At 39.0% G+C, this 23,199-nt stretch overlaps 1 protein-coding gene across 2 annotated transcripts in view; it reads left to right on the top strand.

Moving 5' to 3' along the window:
- The window catches only part of MTTP (microsomal triglyceride transfer protein), a 75,102-nt gene that overhangs the window by 18,767 nt on the left and 33,136 nt on the right, over positions 1-23,199 (top strand). For both annotated transcript variants that reach the window (XM_051820148.2, XM_002716956.5), the window contains 8 exons: positions 1,199-1,342; positions 8,010-8,117; positions 9,093-9,209; positions 9,861-10,000; positions 12,048-12,198; positions 13,277-13,434; positions 18,816-18,984; positions 20,156-20,263. In XM_051820148.2, the coding sequence (XP_051676108.2) occupies positions 1,199-1,342; positions 8,010-8,117; positions 9,093-9,209; positions 9,861-10,000; positions 12,048-12,198; positions 13,277-13,434; positions 18,816-18,984; positions 20,156-20,263 (1,095 nt within the window). The remainder of the gene's footprint in view (positions 1-1,198; positions 1,343-8,009; positions 8,118-9,092; positions 9,210-9,860; positions 10,001-12,047; positions 12,199-13,276; positions 13,435-18,815; positions 18,985-20,155; positions 20,264-23,199) is intronic.

The following is a 23,199-nucleotide window of genomic DNA, read 5'->3' as shown; positions in this document are numbered from 1 at the left end:
TCCTTGATGTAACAGATGGGACCCCTAATGAAGGAGTAACCATATTTTGTATTCATCCTGAGGAGAAAAACACTGCATGTAAGTATTTGCTCAGATTACGTGGCTTAGATTAATGTATTGAGAAGGGAGATCAAATTAGATGATCTCTGTGGTCTTTTCCAGTTTTATTACATGGTGATTCTACTTTTTCTTTACAAAAACCTAATGGTAATAGGTTCCTTTAGGAAAGTCAGCCGTTCTTCTGCCTGTTAGTGTGAAATAGGTTTGCAGAACCAAATACCTGGAGCCAGTAGTTGCTGGTGTCCTCTGTAATTGGATGTGATTGCAGTATACTTACCAAGTGATTTTTGTTTCTTTGCATGTCTCTATTAGATGTCACACTTTCCAAGTTGGAACAAAATGAATCATTTTTCAATAGAACAGTAAACTACTCTTATATATGTATAAAATTATACATATCCCTGTTAGGTAATTAGTCTCTTCATCTTTATGTTTTATATACAACTGTGGTAGAATGGGGCAAGAGGAGCAAGAGTCATTTCAGACAAGTGATATAGAAAAGGAAGTAATCAGGCAGACAGCAACTGTCCAAAACAAATGAAGAGAAACAATAACATTAAAGAACTATATTCAAGTCACAGTTATTGTAAGCCTGAAATGACAGAATCCTTTAAGTATCCACATTTTTGTTTAGTTCAAAAACATTTTTTATTTGAGAGGTGAAGTGATGGAGATAGAAAGAGAGAGCGAGAGCGAGAGAAAGAGTGCCTGTCTGCTGGTTCGCTCTCCAAGTACCTATAATGGCTTGGCTGGGTGTAATGGTATGGCTGGAATGGGCTGGAGCCAGGAGCTGGGAACTTGATCCAGGTCTCGCATGTGGGTGGCAGCAAGCCAGTGGACTCTCAGGGTCTGCATTACCTGGAAGCTGGAGGCAGGAGCTAGAATTGAGCCCAGCCACTTCCATGTGGGATACAGGTGTCTTAAGCACTAGACTAAATGTCTGCTCCCCCAAACCTCATTTTTAATACCTTCTCCATTCTCTTAAAGTGAGCAGCAGGGTTCTATGAATCATGGATTGAAAAATGACAGAAGAAATTAGGGCTAATTTGTTCATCCCTCTACCATTTTATCCTCTAAGGGATTCTGATGGAGACAGACATGGGAAGTTTTTCTGATAAATTTCTTTCCATGACTCCAGATAACAGATGTAAACGTGGAAAATGTGAATCCACAAAGAGGAGAGAAGAGCATATTCAAAGGAAAAAGTGCCCCTAAGGTCATAGGAAAGGAAAACTTGGAAGCTCTACAAAGACCTGTGCTCCTTCATCTCATCCATGGAAAGGTAAGGGGACTTGGGGGATCCTGCATCGTTTTTCTCCAAGTTTACATAGTAGATGTTATTTAAGATAATCATGTTGTTACTACTGTTGTGGAAAATGGAATTATTTCAAGGAGTAATAAACAGATTGAAAATTAAATGTTTAATTCAATGCCTGGAATTCTGTATTTTCTAGCCAGTTTATGCTTCCTATTTTTGTGAAAATCTGTGTAGTAAAGTATTAATGAAAGGCATTGTTAAAAGGTATATTCCTTAAAATATCAGAAAGAATTATAAAGATAATATAAAATCACCACAGCATAATTTAGTAAATTAAGGAAAGAACAATTATGAGAATGAAATAAGTCAATGAATGATATTAACTGTAATGAAGATGTTGATATCTGTGTAAAGTTAAAGCTTTTTAAAAGGGATGGCATGTCTGCAGTAGAGTTGATTTTTTTAGTAAATGTTTATAACGATTATTGTATCATGGCCTCTCCTACAACCCAATACAAATTACCATCTTCAGGAATGCTTTGTACTTACCATGTTGCAGTCTTTACTCATAGGCCCTAAGTTTCATAGAGTTCACAACCAGATAGAAATAGCCATGCCTCTTTACAACACTCTTTGCACTTTATAGTTCACTCATGGCTCTTACCACCTTCCTTTTGGTCATTTGTGTTCACTCAGATTATGGAATTCAGTAGAGAAATTTCCCGTTCCTTTCTTACTTGCAGTCCCTCCCTCTCACCTCTATGCCTTTCCACTCTTCCCTGTGCCTTGCATTGACTGAAGGAGTATTCCTTGAAGCCTGTCCCAAGATCCTCCCAAATCCCATGCTCCCTGGGCTTATTTCTACTTAAGAATTTATCGCAATGTATTATAATCATCTCTATTTGTCTGCTGTCCATATTCAGAGTCAGTTTCTTTTGGGCAGAAGTTGTGTTTTGATCTCTATATGTTCAGCACCTTGCTCGTGGAGGGAACTCAAAATGTTTGCAAAAAATAAAAAAGTAAGGTTATATGGAGCTCAAATAAGTCAGTCTTTGAGAAAGGGTTTCCTAATTGATCACTTAGAAATGGCTAAAATGTACTGAGTACTTACTGTGCACCAGGCACTGACAGAGGTATTGCATGAATTATCACTTTTATTCTCAAGACAACACCAGAGAGCAGGTGCTGCTCTTTCATCCTCTTGTGATAGATGAGGAACTGAAGTTAAGAAACATTTCCAAGGTCACACAACTGGCAAGTGATGGAGCTGAAACTTGAAACAGGGTCTATGCTCAAATTTTTAATCTTCAACTGTCTTCTGGCTGGGGAGTATTTGGGAAAATGCCCATCTCCTTGGTTGACTTACAGTGTTATTCCCTACTTCATTCCTCACAGTATCTGCTAACTGACTTGATTTGCATATAGCTTACCTTTGTTAGCTTGATTTTTTTAAAAGATTTATTTATTTATTTGAAAGTCAGTGTTATACAGAGAGAGAAGAGGCAGAGAGAGAGGGAGAGGTCTTCCATCCGATGATTCACTCCCCAGTTGGCTACAAAGCCCAGAGCTACGCCAATCCGAAGCTAGGAGCCAGGAGCTTCTTCTGGGTCTCCCACGTGGGTGTAGGAATGCAAGGACTTGGGCCATCTTCTTATCGCTTTCCCAGACCATAGCAGAGAGCAGCCAGGACTAGAACCAGCACCCATATGGGATACCGGAGCTTCAGGCCAGGGCGTCAAGCCACTGCACCACAGTGCCGACCCCAGTTAGCATGAATTACTGTTACTTTCTTCTCTCAGTTTCCAGTGTGTCAAGACATCTGAATTTATAAAATATTAATTGCATTTATAATCTTAATCACAGCCAAACATTTTATAGCCACTAGGGTGGCAGCTGAGTACAAAGTCTTTTGTGACACACACACACTCAGTGTCCTCACTGTTCAAAGGCTCGGATAGAACTGCCACATCATTATTTTAGTGACGCTCATGTTCCCATTCTAGAGCAGCTGTGACTTCTGATGGTTTCCTGTAGCCATAGGGTAAAGTACATCACAATATCTCTCAATCATACAATAAAGTATGCGTTGGAGAAAATTTGACCCTGGAGACTAAGAAGTCAAGTGGAATTATTGTTCAGCCACATCACTGGTAGAAAGTTCATTAAACTATCATTTTGGCTTAGTCTGAGATAAATTATACAAAGGCAGATTAAACTGTGGATGAGCAATGACTTAGACAGCGTGTACTACCCCAGGTTCAAACTAAGCTTTACTTCCAGAAATTTCTGTGATTTCAAGGATGCTCATCAGCATGTATATTTGCCCTCTTCTCTGTCTTTTGTTTGAAGCTCTCATTTGTACATTATAATAAAAATCCATCCAAATGCTTAGATTCATATTCATTGCACATCTTTTTTTCCCATGACCACCCATTTCCTCTACATAAGTGTTTGTAGTTTTGCCTACAAATGTAATTGGAAATCTTATGTTCATCTGGTTAATGATTAACACTGACAAGTTAAAGATGCCTCAAGTTATAGCACAGAATCTTTTTTAGCCTGAAATGTTAGTCCAATTAACAGGATAATTAATAGATTTCCATTTTTGGTTTTGGCTGTCTTTACTGATTAAATGAACTAAATGACCGCTGAGTTGGCCTCTTGTCTCATTTCCAGTCATTGATTTGCTCTCTGAGTCTGGTAGTGTGGCTTCTGTATTTATACTGCCCCTCAAAAGAAATGTGACAGCTTGAAAGCTCTCAAGTTTTGCATATACTCATATTTATTTCTTTATTTTCCAATGTGCCATTGTGCTCTGCTGTGTCTTAGATACATATTGAAGCTATTTGCTGGGATCCTTTTCATTTACTTTTTTTTTTTTTCAAAGATTGATTTATTTATTTGAAAGGCAGAGTTACAGACAGGCAGAGGCAGAGGGAGAGAGAGGTCTTCCATTTGCTGGTTCACTCCCCAGATGGCTGCAATGGCTAGAGCTGAGCTGATCTAAAGCCAGGAGCTGGGAGATTCTTCCGCGTCTTCCATGTGGGTGCAGAGGCCCAAGGACTTGAGCCATCTTCTGTTGCTTTCCCAGGCCATCACAGAGAGCTAGATCAGAAATGGAGCAGCCAGGACTCGAACTGGCACCCATATGGGATGCCGGCACTGCAGGCAGCTGCTTTATCCTCTACACCACAACACCATTCCCCTTCATTTACTTTTGCTGTCTGGATAGTTAATATAGTTCTTCTCTTATCCTTAAAGAATAGATAAACCAAGAGAATGATGCCTTCTGATTCTAAGGGAAAACTGTTCCCCCTAATTTTTCTGTAAAAGTCCCTGCAGAGGCTGGCACTGTGGCACAGCGGGTTAAAGCACTGGCCTGCAGCACCAGAATCCCATATGGGTGCCAGTTCAAGACCCAATTACTCTACTTATGATCCAGCTCTCTGCTATAGCCTGGGAAAATAGTAGAAGATGGCCCAATCCTTGGGCCCCTGCACCCATGTGGGAGACCTGAAAGAAGCTCCTGGCTCCTGGCTTCAGATCAGTTCAACTCTGGCCGTTGCAGCCATTTGGGGAGTGAACCAGCAGATGGAAGCCCTCTCTTGGCTCTACCTCTCTCTGTAACTCTGTCTTTCAAATAAACAAAATAAATCTTAAAAAAAAAAAAAAAGAGTCCCTGCAACTCCATCCCAACAATCCTCCCCAGTTTCCTTCTAGACTTGGTTTCCTTGGGTTAAAAGCTTAGTTTGTAACCAGGTTGTGCCTGCTGCTGTTCCCCTGGAAACTCTGGGGACTGCGAATTTTGATAAGAGCCCTGAGCTCTCAGATGTGCAGAACTCATTTCAGTACTGAATGAAGTAATCAGTTTTATGGCCTGAATATAATAAAATTTACTTAGTTCCTGTTGTGAAATAATGAATTTAAGATTATTGCTGTAACAGCCACGTGGATTGAACTGCAAAGTTCTGACTCTTCATTATTTTTTTTTAACAGACTTGACACTTAGCATAGAATGATACCAATGCTTGGATAACATTGGTCTACATTAAAGAAATGCCTCAGAAGTAGCAGTCATACAAAGCAAAAAGATCTGTCCACCTTTTTAGTTCTAGGGAAATAATGCAAACAAGACAAAGAATGAAAAATGGTTTTTTTTTGTTTTGTATGTTTCTCGCAGTTCCAATGGTTAGCCTGCCAGGGAACAAAAGGGTACCAACACTACTTAGAGATTTAGAGGTCTAGATCAAAACTTGATCCACAAACATGGATCAATAATAGATTATCATTATGCATAGACCAATGATGGAATTTAGGAACTGATTTCCCAAGATTTTAGGTTAAACTTTACAGTTTAGGCACATTTTGTAGCCTGGGAAGGAAGTGAAGATAACAATGGTAGTGCAGCTATTTTTCCCTCTTAATGGAAATGGAATCCTTTCTTTTTTAATTATTATTTTTATTTATTTGAAAGAGTTACAGAGAAAGAGAGACAGACAGAAGACAGACAAAGAGAGAAAGAGAGATCTTTTGTCCACTACTAGTTCACTCCTTAAGTGTCCACAATAGCCAAAGCTGTACCAGGCTGAGGCCAGGAGCCAGGAGGTTCCCCCAGGTCTCCCATGTGGGTGCAGGGGCCCATGGACTTGGGCCATCTTTGGCTGCTTTCCTGGGTGCATTAGCAGAGAGCTGGATTGGACATGGAATAGCCAGGTCTCCAACCAGTGGTCATATGCGATGCTTGCACTGCAGGTGGTAACTTAACCAGCTACACCACAGTGCCCTTTTTAAAGATTTTTTTTTATGTATTTGAAAGGCAGACTTATAGAGAGAGAGATAGGGAGAAACACAGACAGATCTTCCATCCATTGGTTCAATCCCCAAATGGCCACAATGGCCCAAGCTGAGCCAGGCTGAAACCAGAAGCCAGAGCTTCTTCCAGACCTCCCATATGGGTGCCAGGGACCAAGCATTTGGGTCATCCTCCACTGCTTTCACAAGCATATTAGCAGGGAGCTGGATTGGAAGTGGAGTAGCTGGGAATCCAACCAGTGCCCGCAGGGGATGCCAGCATTGTAGGCAGTAGCTTGATCCGCGACACCATAGTGCTGTCCCCAAATGGAATGCTTTCTAACGTTTGTGAGTCATAGGCCCTAAGCATGTGTCAGTTGCCACTGAGTGAGTACTTCTAGCTGCTCCTGAGCTTAAGCAACCCACTTACAAACCTCTGTTAGTCATGCCCTCCTGAGATATCATCCCTGCAAATATTTGGAAGGGGAATTAAATTGTCATTACTAAAGGAAAGAAGGCCCAATTTACAAAGTGGAACATCAGAAACTCATACTTGGGTCTGAGAAATTGCCCATGATTTGCTTGGGAATATGATACCATAGATTTTCAGACACTGAGGTAATTTTTCCAGTTCCTTTTTAACCAGGACAAACACTACTATTCCAACATTTATAGGAACAAACAATATTCCAACATTTATAGGTCCATCCAGTATGGTAACTAAAATTGATTGCCAGATAAAGTATCTAATATATCTATCATGAGATTTGATATTTCCTATTTAACTAAGTCAAGCAAAATATTCTCTTATGGTAAAACATCAGTTTTCATGTAGGCTGAGTTATTCAGACTGGTATTAATTGAATTTATTGCATGATTATTGAACTTTCTGCTTTATTTGATAAGTCATGGTTGTTTTTAAAGATAAATAGGAAAGGTATTCAGGATATTTCTGGTAAAAATACTCAGCCATAATTATCATAGATCTTGGGAATTTTAACAGGGAAGATGTATCTATCTTCTATTTCTAAATCATGTGATGCATTTGGAGTCAATACAGGGTGAAAAACAACAGGTTGCTTTCCAGAAAATTCACTGCATTTTTAGCCTGTTTATTATATATGGGCTAAATTATCAAAATGGTAAAACACACTGTTATCATCTGCATGCCTATAAATACCATGACCAAACAAAATTAGGACACTTGCTATTGCTGCCAAATCAGCCACCCTCATCTCAACCTCTTTTCCCTGCCTTCTAAAGGGAACATCAAAGCAAAGCCTGGGCAGATGATATATCAGTAGAACCTCAACCTTAGATCTTCCAATCTTGTGTATTTTCTTTTACCCAAGGCCGACATGAATGCGCTAAACAGCAAGAAAACATTGCTCTTGTGAAATGTTGACCATGTGGTTTTACCTGGGTCTTGTCACAGTCTACAGAGGCTGCGCCACTCCAGGAGTAATCAATGTCTTTTAATAACCATTTTTGCTGTTATTTTAAAACTTGGTTAGTGTTTGTTTCAAGCAGGTTACAAGTAGAGAACTTGATGACCATGACCATATTCAAACACAGTGTTCCTGATTTTTCTTCCTTGGGTCATCTTTGTTTTCACAGAAGTCCCAGCTTATTCCAGCATTCTTTCCTTCCCTGGGTAATGTCCATCGTGTTCAGAACCTTCATTATTGGCCTCCCTAAATTTCATATCCTGATAATCTAGCTTCTTAGAAATTTAAATAGCTTCTTTTCACAAAAAAGAAGTCACAGCTTTGGAGTAACAGATCTATTTCTCCCAGATTTAATAGGGGTGAGAATCTGACCTTTCCTGCCACTTATTTAAATAGAACTGATAAATGATGCATTTTTGTTTTATTGGTGTTTGTCCTTTTTTTTCTGTTAGGTCAAAGAGTTCTACTCATATCAAAATGAGCCAGTGGCCATTCAAAATCTGAAAAGAGGATTGGCTAGCCTATTTCAGATGCAATTAAGTTCTGGAACCAGCAATGAGGTATTTATTAATTTTATAAGGGTCAAGCATATTATTTGTCAATAATTTTGCCATAGGTTTTTTTTAGGGTTTCTAGTTGTACACATTCAGTAGCAGAGTTACAAGCATGGTATTGCTCAGAAAAAGGGAGAGGGGATTTATTGAACAAGTCTCATTTATGCCATTTAGCTGAATGTTTTATTACTTAAATACAGAGTAAAGGGATTAGAATGAATTATACTAAGGGGACTTATAGAATAAGTAAATATTAGATATTCAGAAAGCCTCTGAGGTCATTCCATTGGTTCCAAGATATTGCTGTACACCACTATGGCAGGGTGTATCTTAAAAACAAACAGTTAACCTGGATTCACCCCAGAGATTCTGATTCAGTGGGTTGGGAAAGACCTAAGCATCTGTATTTTAGCAGTCTTTTTGGATGTATTGCCAGTGTCTAGAAGTACCACTCTATTCCCCTGATTTTACTTCTGCTGATTCACTCCCCAAATGGCCATAACAGTCAGGACTGGGCCAGGCCGAAGCCAGGAGCCAGGAGTTTCATCAGGGTCTCCCATGTGGGTACAGAGGAGCAAGAACTTGGGCCATTTTCAGCTGCTTTCCCAGGTGCATTAGCAGGGAGCTGGATTGGAAGTGAAGCAGCCGAGTTGCAAACCAGAACCCGTGCACATATGGGAGGCCCGTGCTTTAGTTGGCAGCTTTACCTGCTCTGCCATAGCACTGGCCTCTCCTATCGGACACTGAGAGAAGTTCTTCCTGGGACAATGAGAAGGTGCTAGTAAGAGTCGTTTAAAGAAGATGGAAAAGAGTCAACACTCTATAGGAAACTTTGAGTACTTCCTGTCTTTTTTTATCTTGTCATCCTATAAAAAAAAAATTCCCCAGTGACACATTACTTCAAATTGTAAAGCACTTCCCATTGGAATTCATATGGTTCATACAGGATCCCAAGTGCTATGTTCTTGCTTTTCTTTTTAGGTAGATATCTCTGGGAACTGTAAAGTGACTTACCAGGCTAGTCAAGACAGTGTGATCAAAATTAAGGCTTTGGATTCATGCAAAATAGCAAGATCTGGATTTTCAACTCCCAATCAGGTATGATCAATATCACTTTCTTTGACATATTCAAATTATTTCATCTTGTGGAGATTAATTTAAAATAATAGAAAAACAAAGTAATGATATAATTGGGAGACTTTTATAATGTTTAATTTGGGTTATGGTTTCAATATATATATATTTATATATTTTTCAAAGATTTATCTATTTATTTGAAAGGTAGTTACAGAAAGGCAGAGAGAGAGACAGAAAGGTCTTCCATCTGCTGGTTAACTCCCCAAATGGCCACAAAAACCTGAGCTGGGCCGATCTAGAGCCAGGAGCCAGGAGCTTCTTCTGGATCTCCCATGTGGGTGCAGGGTCCCAAGCACTTGGGCCATCTTCTACTGCTTTCCCAGGCCATAGCAGAGAGCTAGATTGGAAGAGGAGCAACCGGGGACTTGAACCGGCACCCATGTGGGATGCCAGCACTGCAGGTGGCAGCTTTACCCTCTGTGCCATAGCACTGGTCCCAACGTATATACGTATTTAATGAATAGACTTATTTAAGTAGGTTGTAGATGTGGGTAATGGAGGAAGGGTGAAAGATGAACTCTTTTGGAGATTAAAAAATAGTTTTATATTTGCCTTGGTTTGAAGATTAAAATGGTGATTCCTTGTTACAAAGAGAGACGTTTCTTTATTTAGGTCTTGGGTGTCAGTTCGAAAGCCACATCTGTCAGTACGTATAAGATAGAAGACAGCTTTGTCACAGCTGTGCTTGCAGAAGAGACACATGCTTTTCGACTGAATTTCCTACCAACAATTACAGGGAAAATAGTGTCAAAGTAAGATAATGCTGAAATTTTTATTTTCTTTATTATTCTTTGACATATTATTGTACTTTGTAAATAGGTGTATGTATATGTGTGTGTGTAGTGCTATCTCACTTTGTTAGCTCCTTGAAAACAGTAATTAAAATCTTGTTCACTTTTTAACTTTTCACTTTATCTACAGTAGTATATTTCATATATATATATACTGTTTTTAAAATAGCATTTCATTAAAAATGAATTATTCATTGAATAGAATTTAAATTTTAAAAAGACAAACTACTTGATCCATTCACATTCATTTTCTAATTTCACTTTCAGATGTTTTCAATATTAAGGCTAAAATGTGGTGGCATTCATATTTTCTCTCCTTGAGAATTTTAAAAAATTATTGTTAAAAATCATAAAAGTAGCAAGGAGATGTAACAGAATTTGTGATAAGATTTATAACATTTTAGTATTAAAGTCTGTTTTATCTATTTTAGAACTTTTTTTTTCTGATCAAAATATTTCTATCTGGATTACCTGGAATTTCAAATATAAGAGTTTGTGTTATTTTTAGGTTTTTATTTGTAAAAGAATAGTTTTTTTAAATTATATGCACTATACCTCAGAAATTCCCTCTGCGGGGCGGTATCTGCTGTAGTGGTTAAGCTGTTTCTTGAGCTACCTGTATTCCACACCAGAGGGCCTGGGTTCAAGTCCTGGCTCTGCTCCTGATTCCAGTTTCCTGCTGATGCACACTCTGGGGGGCAGCAGTGATGGCTCAAGTACACAGGTGCCTGCCACCCATAGGGGAGGCCCAGATTGAGTTCCTGTTTGCTAGCTTCAGTCTGGCCCAGGCTTGGCTGTTGCAGGCATTTGGGGAGCGAACTAATAGATGGGAGATCTCTCGCTCTTGCTCTGTCTCCCTCTGTCTCTGCCTTTCAAATAAATAAATAATTTTAAAAATTTCTTGGAAACAGTCGTAATGCAAAATATTGGGAGAAGTGCCTCAAACTACAAATGCTTTAAAAAATTGTGTGGAAGCCATATCTGAAGCAACATTTTGCATCCTAACTTCATATTATATCTATATTGTTTTCATATAAAATAAATTTAAATCACTTTTCAAGTCTATCAGATTTCCATTTCTATATAACAAAGCAACCCAAACTTAGCAGTATTTTAAAAAAGCAAAAATCATTGTATTATTCTCTCTTGTAATTGGGAGCTTGGCTTGACCTAGCTAGGCATGCCGCACTCAGGGTCTGCTCTGCAGCTACAGGCCTCATTGGCTGGAGCTGCAGTTGTCTTAATGTTGCTCCCTCATATCTGGTGCATGGTCTGAGAAGACTCAAACAGCCGAGGCTCCTCATGTAACTCTGTATCTCCATGAGTCCCTCAGCATGACAGTTTCAAGTGGCTGTACCTCTTCCATGGCAGCTCAATGTCCCAAAGGCATATATACAGATAGCATGCCACACGAAGAATGAATTCCTTTTATAAAATAGCTCTAGAAGCCACAGAGCATCACTCCCTACTGTCCTCTGTTAGCTGGGACAATCAGGGTCCTACCCAGGTTCAAGGAGAAGGATAGAGAACCTACTTTTGATGGCAGAGACACAGGGATTGGAAGAGCATGGCAGACAAAAATATTGTTAATATCACTTTTGGAAGATAAGCTTTCTTAATTATCTTGTCTAATAAATAACATGCAAGGGACTGAAAAATCACTTTTAGAAAGTTAGGCTAAATTCAAAAGAACTGACATCACATACCATGTTCAGCTTCCAGGCAAAGCTTCTCTCCTGTATTCTCTTGATCTCCCTGTATTCTCTTATTCTCCCTTTATTTTCTCTAAGAGAATACAGACTTAAATTTCAAATCTTTGAATAAAATTTCTGCTCCCAGAAAACCTTGGTGATTATCTTGGGGTTTCAGTTACATCTGCAGATATTTGAGTTTGAAAGACATGGCTGTATCCAACTGGAATAATCTTATTGCCAAAATAATAGCAATTAGTATCCTTTTCACTCAAAAGAATGTTTATAATGTGCTATGTTTTTTTGGTGTTATGCAGGCAGAAATTAGAGCTGAAGACCACTGAAGCAGGCCCAAGACTGAGGCCTGGCAAGAAGGTTGAGGCTGTAATTAAAGCTGTTGATTCAAAGTATACAGCCATTCCCATTGTGGGTCAGGTCTTCCAGAGCGAGTGTAAAGGATGCCTTTCTGTAAGTTTGAACAAATGTGGGATTAATCATGGCTTAAAACTCTGTTTGCCTTTTATTCTCAATAGCAGGATCAATGAATTCTATGAAGAGTTTCTAAAGAACTACCAGTCACCACTGAGTTATGATGACAGTAGCCAAGCAATATGTACCTGAATGATGTGTTAACACAACACTTACTGGAAAAAAAAAGTTATGATTTAGGGCAGCCTTCTAAAAGTTATGCCTAGGATTCAGGGGAGGAAAAGAGCCTAATGAATTTGGGGAAGTGCAGAGTCAAGAAAATGGATCTGATTCTTGAAAGTTCTGTCACTTGATCGTAATTTGTCTCAGGGGTAATATGTTGCATTCTCAGTGTTCTGAGTATTGATGCGAAGACGAAGTTCTTTAGCTTCTTCCAGAGCCAAAAGATGTCATTAATTACAACTATAATTATTTACTACTTTTAAAACTACAATTGACTAATAGTAGTGTATGTAGGAATTCCTTTTATCTAAATGCCATTCTGCTTCATAGAAGCAATGAGCAATTCAGACCTCAGGAACAGAAAAACATTGAATTTCATACAAACAAAGTAAGAGATAGAATAAGGAGCTCAAACTACTGCACAGATTGATTTTCAGTGCAGTGCAGTTAAATTACAAAGCTGATTCAATTCTGTGGAAGTTCTGATTTTTTTCTCCTCTGAAATATCCTGCTGTTAATTAAAATTCTGCACACTTTTCACTACGGTTAGTCAAATCTTGTCCTCAGATGTCATCCTTTCGGTGTAGCCATGGGATGATCTACTCCCAGAAACCAATTAATCATTGCCTGTGTTCCTTCAAGCTAAACACTAATGGACTAAAGCAGTCCTCCTACAGATGACTTGTGCGTAGGGTTGACAGGGTTCTATATTTGCCACTGGGAGTCATGGGGGTGTGATGTGGGCAGGGAGTGATCCTGTATATTGAGGTAAGATATGGAAGTTTCTTTTGCTTATCACATGCAAGGAAAATTTGCCTTCTGGGGAGAACACCCTTTATGAATGTAGGTGTGCAGAATGATGACTGGAGTTTGAGCCTGCAGCCGTGTTTTGCAGCTCTCAGAGCACTGGCAGTCCATCAGGAGCCACCTGCAGCCCGACAGCCTCTCCAAAGCCGAGTCTGTCAGTCACTTCCTGGCCTTCATTCAGCACCTCAGGACTGCGAAGAAAGAAGAGATCCTCCAAATCCTAAAGGCCGAAAAGAAGGAAGTATTGTAAGTTTCTCGAACTGTGTGGGATTGTCTTTCAGGAAAACAGTTTTGGGTTGTTAGAAGCAAGAAAGACCCCCCTTTGAAACTAACTGTCCCACTTCCAGTTCATCTATATGTTGTTCTGCATTTTCATCAAGCGGTTATGCCACATGCAACAGCTTAATGCTCCCTTTACCAAGTGTGCGGTAACAAGGTTCAACAGTGACTCACAATGAACATTCCTTTTGTGGATGGCATCCAGGGAGGTGAGGCCAGGGCTTCATTGTGACACCCTGATGTGTGTGCTACCTCACTGTTTTTGAAATTGTGATCCCAGCCTATTCATTTACACTTGAAAAGATTTCAGAGTTGATTAAAGCAACAAACAGTTTTGACTTCTTCAATTGAATAATGTGACTTTATTAATGATCCAACTGAAGAAATGTTTACGTAGACATTTGAGAATGGAGGTAACTAGCCTAAAGAATCTGGAAAAAGGGAATGGATGCATTATCTCATATTTGATGTAACTCTGATTCATTATCATGTGTAATGAAGGCACTTGATTCAGTTCTCAAATTCACTTTGTAAATACATTGCTTTTGGTTTATAATACAGAATTTGTTTGTAAATACACAGTTAGTACCAATTATCCTAGTTAATGATAAAGGAAAAGCTTTCCTGAATCCAACGGTGGAAACTATCCATTGATATACTCACAAGTGGAAACTAGCCAAGAGGAACACACAGGAGTAACAGCAGTCACTGAGTTTAAAGGACTCAGTTCCCCTAGAAGCGGAGAATGTAGTTTTTTTTTCTCTGAAAAGTCTATTTATTCTTGATTGTATTTCTTATTAACTGGACTTAAAGCATTAAAATATTGGTAGAATTCCATATGGGTAACCACAAATTGATCGCTGTCTTGAAAAATAAATATTTAGGCCGGCGCGTGGCTCAATAGGCTAATCCTCCGCCTTGAGGCGCCGACACACCAGGTTCTAGTCCCAGTCGGGGCGCCAGATTCTGTCCCAGTTGCCCCTCTTCCAGGCCAGCTCTCTGCTATGGCCTGGGAGTGCAGTGGAGGATGGCCCAAGTCCTTGGGCCCTGCACCCGCATGGGAGACCAGGAGAAGCACCTGGCTCCTGGCTTCGGATCAGCACGATGCACTGGCTGCAGCGCGCCAGCCGCAGCGGCCATTGGAGGGTGAACCAACGGCAAAGGAAGACCTTTCTCTCTGTCTCTCTCTCTCACTGTCCACTCTGCCTGTCAAAAAAAAAAAAGAAAAGAAAAGAAAAGAAAAATTTAAACCGAAAGTTGAAAGATGTGCAAAAATTATAAACAAGGGGCCTCTGTTTTAATCACAGAGCTTTCAAATATATTGATAAAGCGACTTGTCTTAATATCAAAGCCAAAAATGCAGAAAAGAAAAATGCAAAAATTATATATTAATTTAAAATAGAGATTACAGTAAACTGTACCCTTATCTGGATTCCTAAAAGTCTTAAAGATGACAATAATTTATGCAACCATACAGTGTATCTTTTAAATAAGACTGTTTATACAATATATTTGGCATTCAAGTAGTTTGTGAAAAAATAGAGCAATGTTTATTTTGTGTAAAAAATTTGAAAGTTTTTTCATAAAATGCATTTGAAGATCCCTTGTATTTTACTATATCATATGTAGTATAGTATAATAGAAAGGAGTCTAGAATGGATTAAAATAAAAAGGTATAGTCCTAAATTATGACCTTCAGTATATAACAATATATAATCTTTAAGCAACTTGTTTTTATTTAGCCTTTCTAAGAATCACTTTGAACATATTTACAATAGGGCTACCAATTCCTTTTGTTTATTGTAGGGTAATGAAAGGCATGGTAGTGGAACATAGCATTTCCCAAAGTGTCTGTATTGTGTATCCTGTAATTCACAGGATATTAACAGGTACACCAAGAGGAAAAGATGCTGTGAGCAACTGAGGTTGGAAAATACTGGATCAAACCAATTCAAATATTTTCTTTGTTGCAGGAATTTTTAGTGTCCTTAATCTGATAATAGTCTTTAAAAATTTTTCAAATATTTTCTTAATTTACATGACCTTGAAAATACCTTGTCATTTTTTTTTACAAAAAAGATTTACTTATTTATTTGTAAAGAAGAAAGAAAGAGAGAGAGAGAAAGAGAGAGAGAGAGAGAGAGAGAGAGAGAGATACCTTTCATCTGCTGGTTCAGTGCCCAAATGACCACAACAGCCAAGGCTGAGCCAGGTCTATGCCAGGAGCCTAGAACTCCAGGTCTCCTGCATGAGTGGCAAGGGCCCAAGCATTTGGGCCTTCCTTGACTTCCTTCCTGTGTGTATTAGCAGAAAATCCCTTTTCTTAAAGCATTTCATTGGACAGGTATTTCATGGAAAACATTGGGAAACAGCAGTGTAATTAAAAGACCATAGACACCAGAGTCAGAAACACCTAATTCTAATCCCAGCTGCACCATTTACTCACTATGTGATCCTGAACAAATGATTCATTATTTCTGAGTCTATTTCTTTGTATGTAAGGGAAAATATTAATCTTAAACTAACAAAAATGGTGCTGGCGCTGTGGTACACTAGGTTAATCCTCCGCCTACGGCATCGGCATCCCATATGGGCACTGGGTTCCAGTCCCAGTTGCTCCTCTTCCAGTCCAGCTCTCTGCTATGGCCTGGGATAGCAGTAGAAGATGGCTCAAGTCCTTGGACCTCTGCACCCACATGGGAGATCAGGAAGAAACTCCTGGCTCCTGGCTTCGGATCGGTGTAGCTGTGGCTGTTGTGGCCATTTGGAAAGTGAACCAACGGAAGCAAGACCTTTCTCTCTGTGTCTGTCTCACTGTCTGTAAACTCTACCTGTCATATAAATTTAAAAATAAATAAATAAATAGACAAAAATGTTCAATGGATTAAATCAGGTAATAGTATTATTAAGGGTTATATTTATTAATCACTATATGTCAAGCACTCTTTTAAGTGTTTTATATAGGTTTTGTAATCTAATCCTTCCAATAATCCTGAGATAAATAATATTTTAGCTCCATTTACAGAAGAAGAAATTAGGGAGATTGTATACCTAAGATTTCCATGTGTTGTACAAAAGATAATAGTATTATGGCTCTCTGTCCGTGCTTCATTCACTAGGATTTCATTAGGATCAGAATGATATTGTACAACATATAATTTCTTAAAAGCATATATTACAGAGGCCCAGGCTATGGCACAGCAGGTTAAGCTACCACCAGTGACACCAGCACCCATATCAAGTCCCAGCTGCTCTGCTTCTAATCCAAGTCCCTAGTTATGGTTATGCACATGGAAAAGCAGCAGAAGATGACCCCAGTACTTGGGCCCCTGCCGTAAATATGTGAGACCCACATTGAGTTTCAGGCTTCGGCTTTGCCCTGGCCCAGTCTTGGCCATTGCAGCCATTTGGGGGAGTGAACCAGCAAATAGAAAATCTCACTCCATTTTTCCCTCTCTCTGTCACTCTGCCATCAAAACAAATAAAAATGTACAATTATTGTGTACCAATAAAGCAAATAATCTAATCTTAAAAAGAAAAAATAGTATAGGGTAGTGTTACAAAATAGTATAGGGTACTTTGCTAGTGTGTTTATATGGATGTGGTATATATTCACAAACATATGTTCATTAGTGTGACAACTAGTGTCAGAAGTTTTACCATCATAAACTACACCAAGCAAAGATTTTTGAGAACTGGAATCTGTACCCAGAATTTTTCTGTAGGAATCCCATTCTGCTTACATGTATTCATTCTTGATGAACACAGACCCTTAACATGGGCTTTTCAGTTTTGTTTTTTTTTTTTTGTTTGTTTGTTTGTTTTTTTACTTTGGTTTTAAGAGCGATTTATTTATTTGAAAGGCAGAGTTACAGAGAGAGAGAGATCTTCCATCTGCTGATTCATTCCCCAAATGGCTGCAGTGGCTGGAACTGGGCCTGTCTGAAGCAAGGAGCCAAGTGCTTTCTCTGGGTATGCTGTGTGGGATCAGGAGCCCAAGGATTTGGGCCATGTTCCATTGCTTTCCAGGTGCATTAGCAATGAGCAGGATCAGAAGTGGAGCAGCCAGGTAGCAAATCAGCACCCATATGGGATGCTGGCGTTGCAGATGGCAGCTTAACCAGCTATGCCACATGATGGCCTCAGTCTTTTTAAATTTTTTTAAAGAGGGGGAAAATAACTTCTTCCTTGGGTATAAGTTAAAATAAAAAGAATTTCCCATATTTACATCACATAACAGTACTCTTGTTAAGCATTTCAGAAATCTACGTTTTTGCAAAGTTATGTAGAGAAAGAGAATCAACATTTGGGATCATAGCTTTTTTTTTTTTTTTTTTTTTGACAGGCAGAGTGGACAGTAAGAGAGAGAGACAGAGAGAAAGGTCTTCCTTTGCCGTTGGTTCACCCTCCAATGGCCGCCGCGGCCTGCACGCTGCAGCCAGCCCATCGCACTGATCCGAAGCCAGGAGCCAGGTGCTTCTCCTGGTCTCCCATGCGGGTGCAGGGCCCAAGGACCTGGGCCATCCTCCACTGCACTCCTGGGCCACAGCAGAGAGCTAGCCTGGAAGAGGGACAACTGGGACAGAATCTGGCGCCCCGACTGGGACTAGAACCTGGTGTGCCGGCGCCGCAGGCAGAGGACTAGCCTATTGAGCCGCGGCGCCGGCCGGGATCATAGCTCTTATGTATTACTCATACAAAAAAGAATTTTTACTTTATTTATAATTTTATTTATATGGCTTTATTGACAAATATCCAAGTTATATTTGGCTCAGGTTAATACTGTGAAGTTAGTTATATATTCTGACATACCTTGTTTGAATGTGAGAGAGATGTAGATATAATTGGGGGTTCTTTAGAAAAATCTTATTTATTTTGTTTGTTCACATAAAAAGATCACTTCTTAGGAAACTGAGACCAATGGAGAATATATGGATGTCAGATTTTTATAATTCCTTGAGCATCTTAGATGTTGATACCCATGACTATGCCTTCCTTTTTTTTTTTTTTTTAAGATATATTTTATTTATTTGAAAGAGTTACAGAGAGAGGTAGAGACAGAGTGAAGTCTTCTATCCGCTGGTTCACTCCCTAAATGGCCACAATGGTTAGAGATGAGCTGATCCAAAACCAGGAGCCAGGAGCTTTTTCTGGGCCTCCCACATGTGTACAGGGGCACAAGCACTTGGGCCATCCTCCACTGCTTTCCCAAACACATTAGCAGGGAGCTGGATTGAAAGTGGAGCATCCAGACTTGAAGCAGCACCCGTATGGGATACCAGCATGTATGCCAGGGCTTTAACACACTGTGCCACAGTGCCGGCCCCATAACTATACCTTCTTTACAGACCACAGCTGGTGGATGCTGTGACCTCTGCCCAGACCCCAGACTCACTGGACGCCATTTTGGACTTTCTGGATTTCAAAAGTGATAGCAGCATTATCCTCCAGGAGAGGTTTCTTTATGCCTGTGGATTTGCCTCCCATCCCAATGAAGAACTCCTGCGAACCCTCATTGTAAGTCCAAGAACAAATGAAAAATAGATGCTCTCAGCTAACAAAATTCTTCAGATTGTAAGCAGTTGTTAAAACCTACTTACATCAGCATGAAAGCAACAAACCAGAACCTTCTGAATATTTATGTTAAAACCCTATTGTACTAATTTCTATCCATTAGTCATTAATTGTACTGTAAATTATTTCACTTATTGTCTGCAATTCTTAGTTGATGCAATTAAATAGCGTAAACTGTATGAAAATTTTTAGATGATATTCACTGGACATACCATGTGATTCAGGACAAAATTTCAAATAGAAGTGTGGATTATGCTTCAATAATTAATTTTAAAAGATTTATCTTGAATTTAAAAATCTTTGTGTTTTTTTTTATTTTTTATTTTTTGACAGGCAGAGTTAGACAGTGAGAGAAAGGTCTTCCTTCCGTTGGTTCACCCCCCAAACGGCCGGCGTGCTGCGCTGATCCAAAGCCAGGAGCCAGGTGCTTCCTCCTGGTCTCCCATGCAGGTGCAGGGCCCAAGCACTTGGGCCATCCTCCACTGCCTTCCTGGGCCACAGCAGAGAGCTGGCCTGGAAGAGGGGTAACCGTGACAGAATCCGGCACCCCGACCGGGACTAGAACCCAGGGTGCCGGCGCCGCAGGCGGAGGATTAGCCTACTGAGCCACAGCGCTGGCCAAATCTTTGTGTTTTTATTACACATATATTAAAGAGATACAGTTCTTCCAATATTAAAGCATTTAGATTAGAAACAAAAACTGGACTTCTCTTGGGTTCAAGATTTTTTTTAAAAGTGTACTTACCCACTTATGATCTAGGAGAAAATGGGCCTGTTTGAGAATTTGATAAAAGCAATAAAGTCATTTTTTCACCCATAAATGAAAATTTATGAACTTTATTTTGGCTCACTGGCTCAATGAATTTAATCTGTTAAACCATTAGGGAGTTTAAGGAATCAGGCTGAGACTGCCTGGGAAGGTGTCATTCTATTAACTTCATTAAAAGCTGGATTGTGAATTTGCAAGTGTCTCAAAAGCAAAATTCCGAGTTTACAATCTAATAACATAAAAACATTTTCCTCAGGTATGGTATACTTACTCCTTAACTAAAAGTGTCCCTTGGAAATTTTTTTAATGTCATTGTAATCTGTTTTATTCCTGTTTGCGTAATAGAGGACGTTCAAAGGTTCCTTTGGGAGCAATGACATCAGAGAAACTGTTATGATCATCATTGGAGCCCTCGTCAGGAAGCTGTGTCAGAACGAAGGCTGCAAACTCCAAGTAAGTGCAAATCCAGTCTCATGTACTCCACTGTTGCAGATCATCCTGTTTAATACTGACCCTGCTGCCCTCTATTGGCTTGCCTAATCCCCTCACTCTACTTTCCTATTTGCATAGCAATTATTGCTAACATAACTCACAAATTGGTTGTTCATGATTTCTTTCTGTCTCCCACTAGAGTATAAACTCCATGCAGAAATGGATCTTGTTTTGTTGAACACCAACTGCTTAAAATAGATAATGTTCAATACATACTTGATAAAGAGTGAATAGTCTTTTAAACTCCCTACCAATTTATTGAGTGCCTATGACATATTCATCTTTTTTGTATTATTTTTCATTTCAAATAATAATTACATATATTTATAAGGTACACTGTGAAGTTTTGATATATGTATATACTGTGCAATGAGCAAATCAAGCTAATTAACATATCTACCACCTCAAATACTTAGTGATTCTTGTGGTGACACTTTATGATCTGCTCTTTTAGATATTTTTAAACATACAATACATTATTACTAACTAAAGTCACCATATTATATAATAGATCATCAGAACCTATTTCTGTTAACTGAAATTTGTACCCATTGACTGCCTCCCCTTTCCCTGTGTCCCCTCCCACCCCCAGCTCTATCCAAACCTATGGTAACTGCTATTCTGCTACAACTGCTATACTTCTTGAGTTCAACTTTTTAAGATTCCATAATGTGAGATTGTGTAGTATTTATCATTCTATGCCTGACTTATTTTACTTAGCATAACATATTCTAGGTTTGTCCATGTTATCACAAGTAACAAAATATCCTTCTTTTCAAAGATTAAATGGTATTCCACTGTGTATATATGTCACATTTTAAAAACCTTGGCTTGGCTCTTGTGAATAGTTTTGCAGTTACATGGGAGTGCAGATATCTGTTTGACAATGTGATTTCATTTCTTTTCGGTATACAAGCTTATCCAGAAGTGGGATTGCTGGACTGTATGTCTGTTCTGTTTTTACTTTTCTGAGCAGCCTCCATATTTCTTTCTGAAATGGCTATACTAATTTATAATGCCACCAACAGTGCACCAGAGTCCTCTTTCTTCCACATCCTCACCCATCATTGTTATCTTTTATCTTTTTGAGTAGACTAACAAGTGTAATTTGCATTTCTCTAATGATTAAAGATGTGGAGTTTTTTTCAAATATTTGTTGAATTTGTGTGTTTTCTTTTAGAAATGTCTGTTCAGGTCCTTTGCCCATTTTTAAATTGGATTATTTTGGATTTTTTTGTTTTTGTTATTTGAGTTGTTTATATTTTAGACATTGGCCCCTTATTCTATGTCTGATTGGCAAATATTCTCTCTCAGGTTGTGGGTTGTCTCTTCACTCAATTATTTCCTTTGCCATGAAGAAGATTTTAGTTTCATGCAACCCCATTTGTCTATCCTTTGTTTTCATTGCCTATGTTTTTGGAGTCCTATCCAAGAAATGTCTGCCCATACCAATGGCATAGAGCTTTCCCTTTTGTTTTCTTCTGGTAGTTTTAGTTTCAGGTCTGATATTTAATATTTAATACACTTTGAATTGGTTCTTCCATAAGGGTGGATAAAGGTTCATTTTTATCCTTCTTCTTCTGGATATCCAGTTTCCCATCACAACTTATTGAAGAGTCTGCCTTTCCCCCATTGTGGCCTAGGCACCTTCGTGCAAAATTAAATGATCGTAAGTGCACAGGTCTATTTCTGGGCTCTGTATCCTATTCTATTGGTCAATGTATCTATTTTATTGCTTTGATTACTATGGCTTTGTAGTACAGGAGCACTTCCAAAATGTCATGAAAAATTGAATTAAAAGGTAAATTTATTTTGGTGTTTAAAGATAAAAGCTTATTAATTTGATGGTAAGAAATTCTGCTGATTTTTATTAATTGATTTTGTATTCTACAACTGTGCTGAATGTGTTTATCAGCTCTAACAATTGTTTGATTGTGTCTTTAGGGTATTCTGTATATAAGATCAAGTTGTCAGAAAGCAGAGAGACAATTTTACTTGTTCCTTTTATTTATTTTTTTTTAAGATTTATGTAATTAACGCAGAGGCAGAGAGAGAGAGAGGTCCTCCAGCTGCTGGTTCACTCCCCTGATGGCCGCAATGGCCAGAGCTGTACCGATCTGAAGCCAGGAGCCAGGAGCTTCTTCTGGGTCCCCCATGCAGATGCAGGGGCCCAAGGGCTTGGGCCATCTAGTACTTCTTTCGCAGGCCGTAACAGAGAGCTGGGTAGGAAGTGAGCAGCCGGGACTAGAACCAGCTCCCTTATGGGATGCTGGCACTATGCCACAGCGCTGGCCCCTCATTTTCTATTTGGTTGCCTTTTTTGTACCTCATTCTCTGTATAGGACTTCTAGTATCATGTTGAGCATAAGTGGTGAAAGTGGGCATCCTTATATTTTTTCCAATTTTATAGTGAAACTTTCAACCTTTAACTGTTGAGTATGATGTTAACTGTGATTTATTATATATGGAATTATTGTGTTGAGGAACATTCCTTCTATGTCTGATTTGTTAAGACTATCACAAAGGATGTAGAATTTTGTCAAATGCTTTTTCAGCATCTATGGATATGATCATATGGGTTTTGTCCTCCATGCTGTTAAGATGGTGAATCATCTATTTTGTTTATTTCTGCTATGATCTTTATTATTTACTTCCTTCTATTAACTTTGGACTTAGTTTGATCTGCTTTTACTAGTTCCTTAATATGTAATGTTATTTATTTATTTGAGATTTTTTTCTGTTTAAAATTCTTTTACTTATTTTAATTAAATTTTTTGAAAGAGAGAGAGAGAGAGAGATCTTTCATCCCTGGTTCACATTCCAAATGCCTGCAACAACTGGGGCTGGGGCAATGCTGAAGCCAGAAACCCAGTATGCAATCCAGGTCTCTCATATGG

The sequence above is a fragment of the Oryctolagus cuniculus genome, chromosome 8, assembly GCF_964237555.1.
Source record: "Oryctolagus cuniculus chromosome 8, mOryCun1.1, whole genome shotgun sequence".
Classification (NCBI taxonomy): Eukaryota; Metazoa; Chordata; class Mammalia; order Lagomorpha; family Leporidae; genus Oryctolagus; species Oryctolagus cuniculus.
This window is presented reverse-complemented; position numbering and strand designations above follow the sequence as displayed.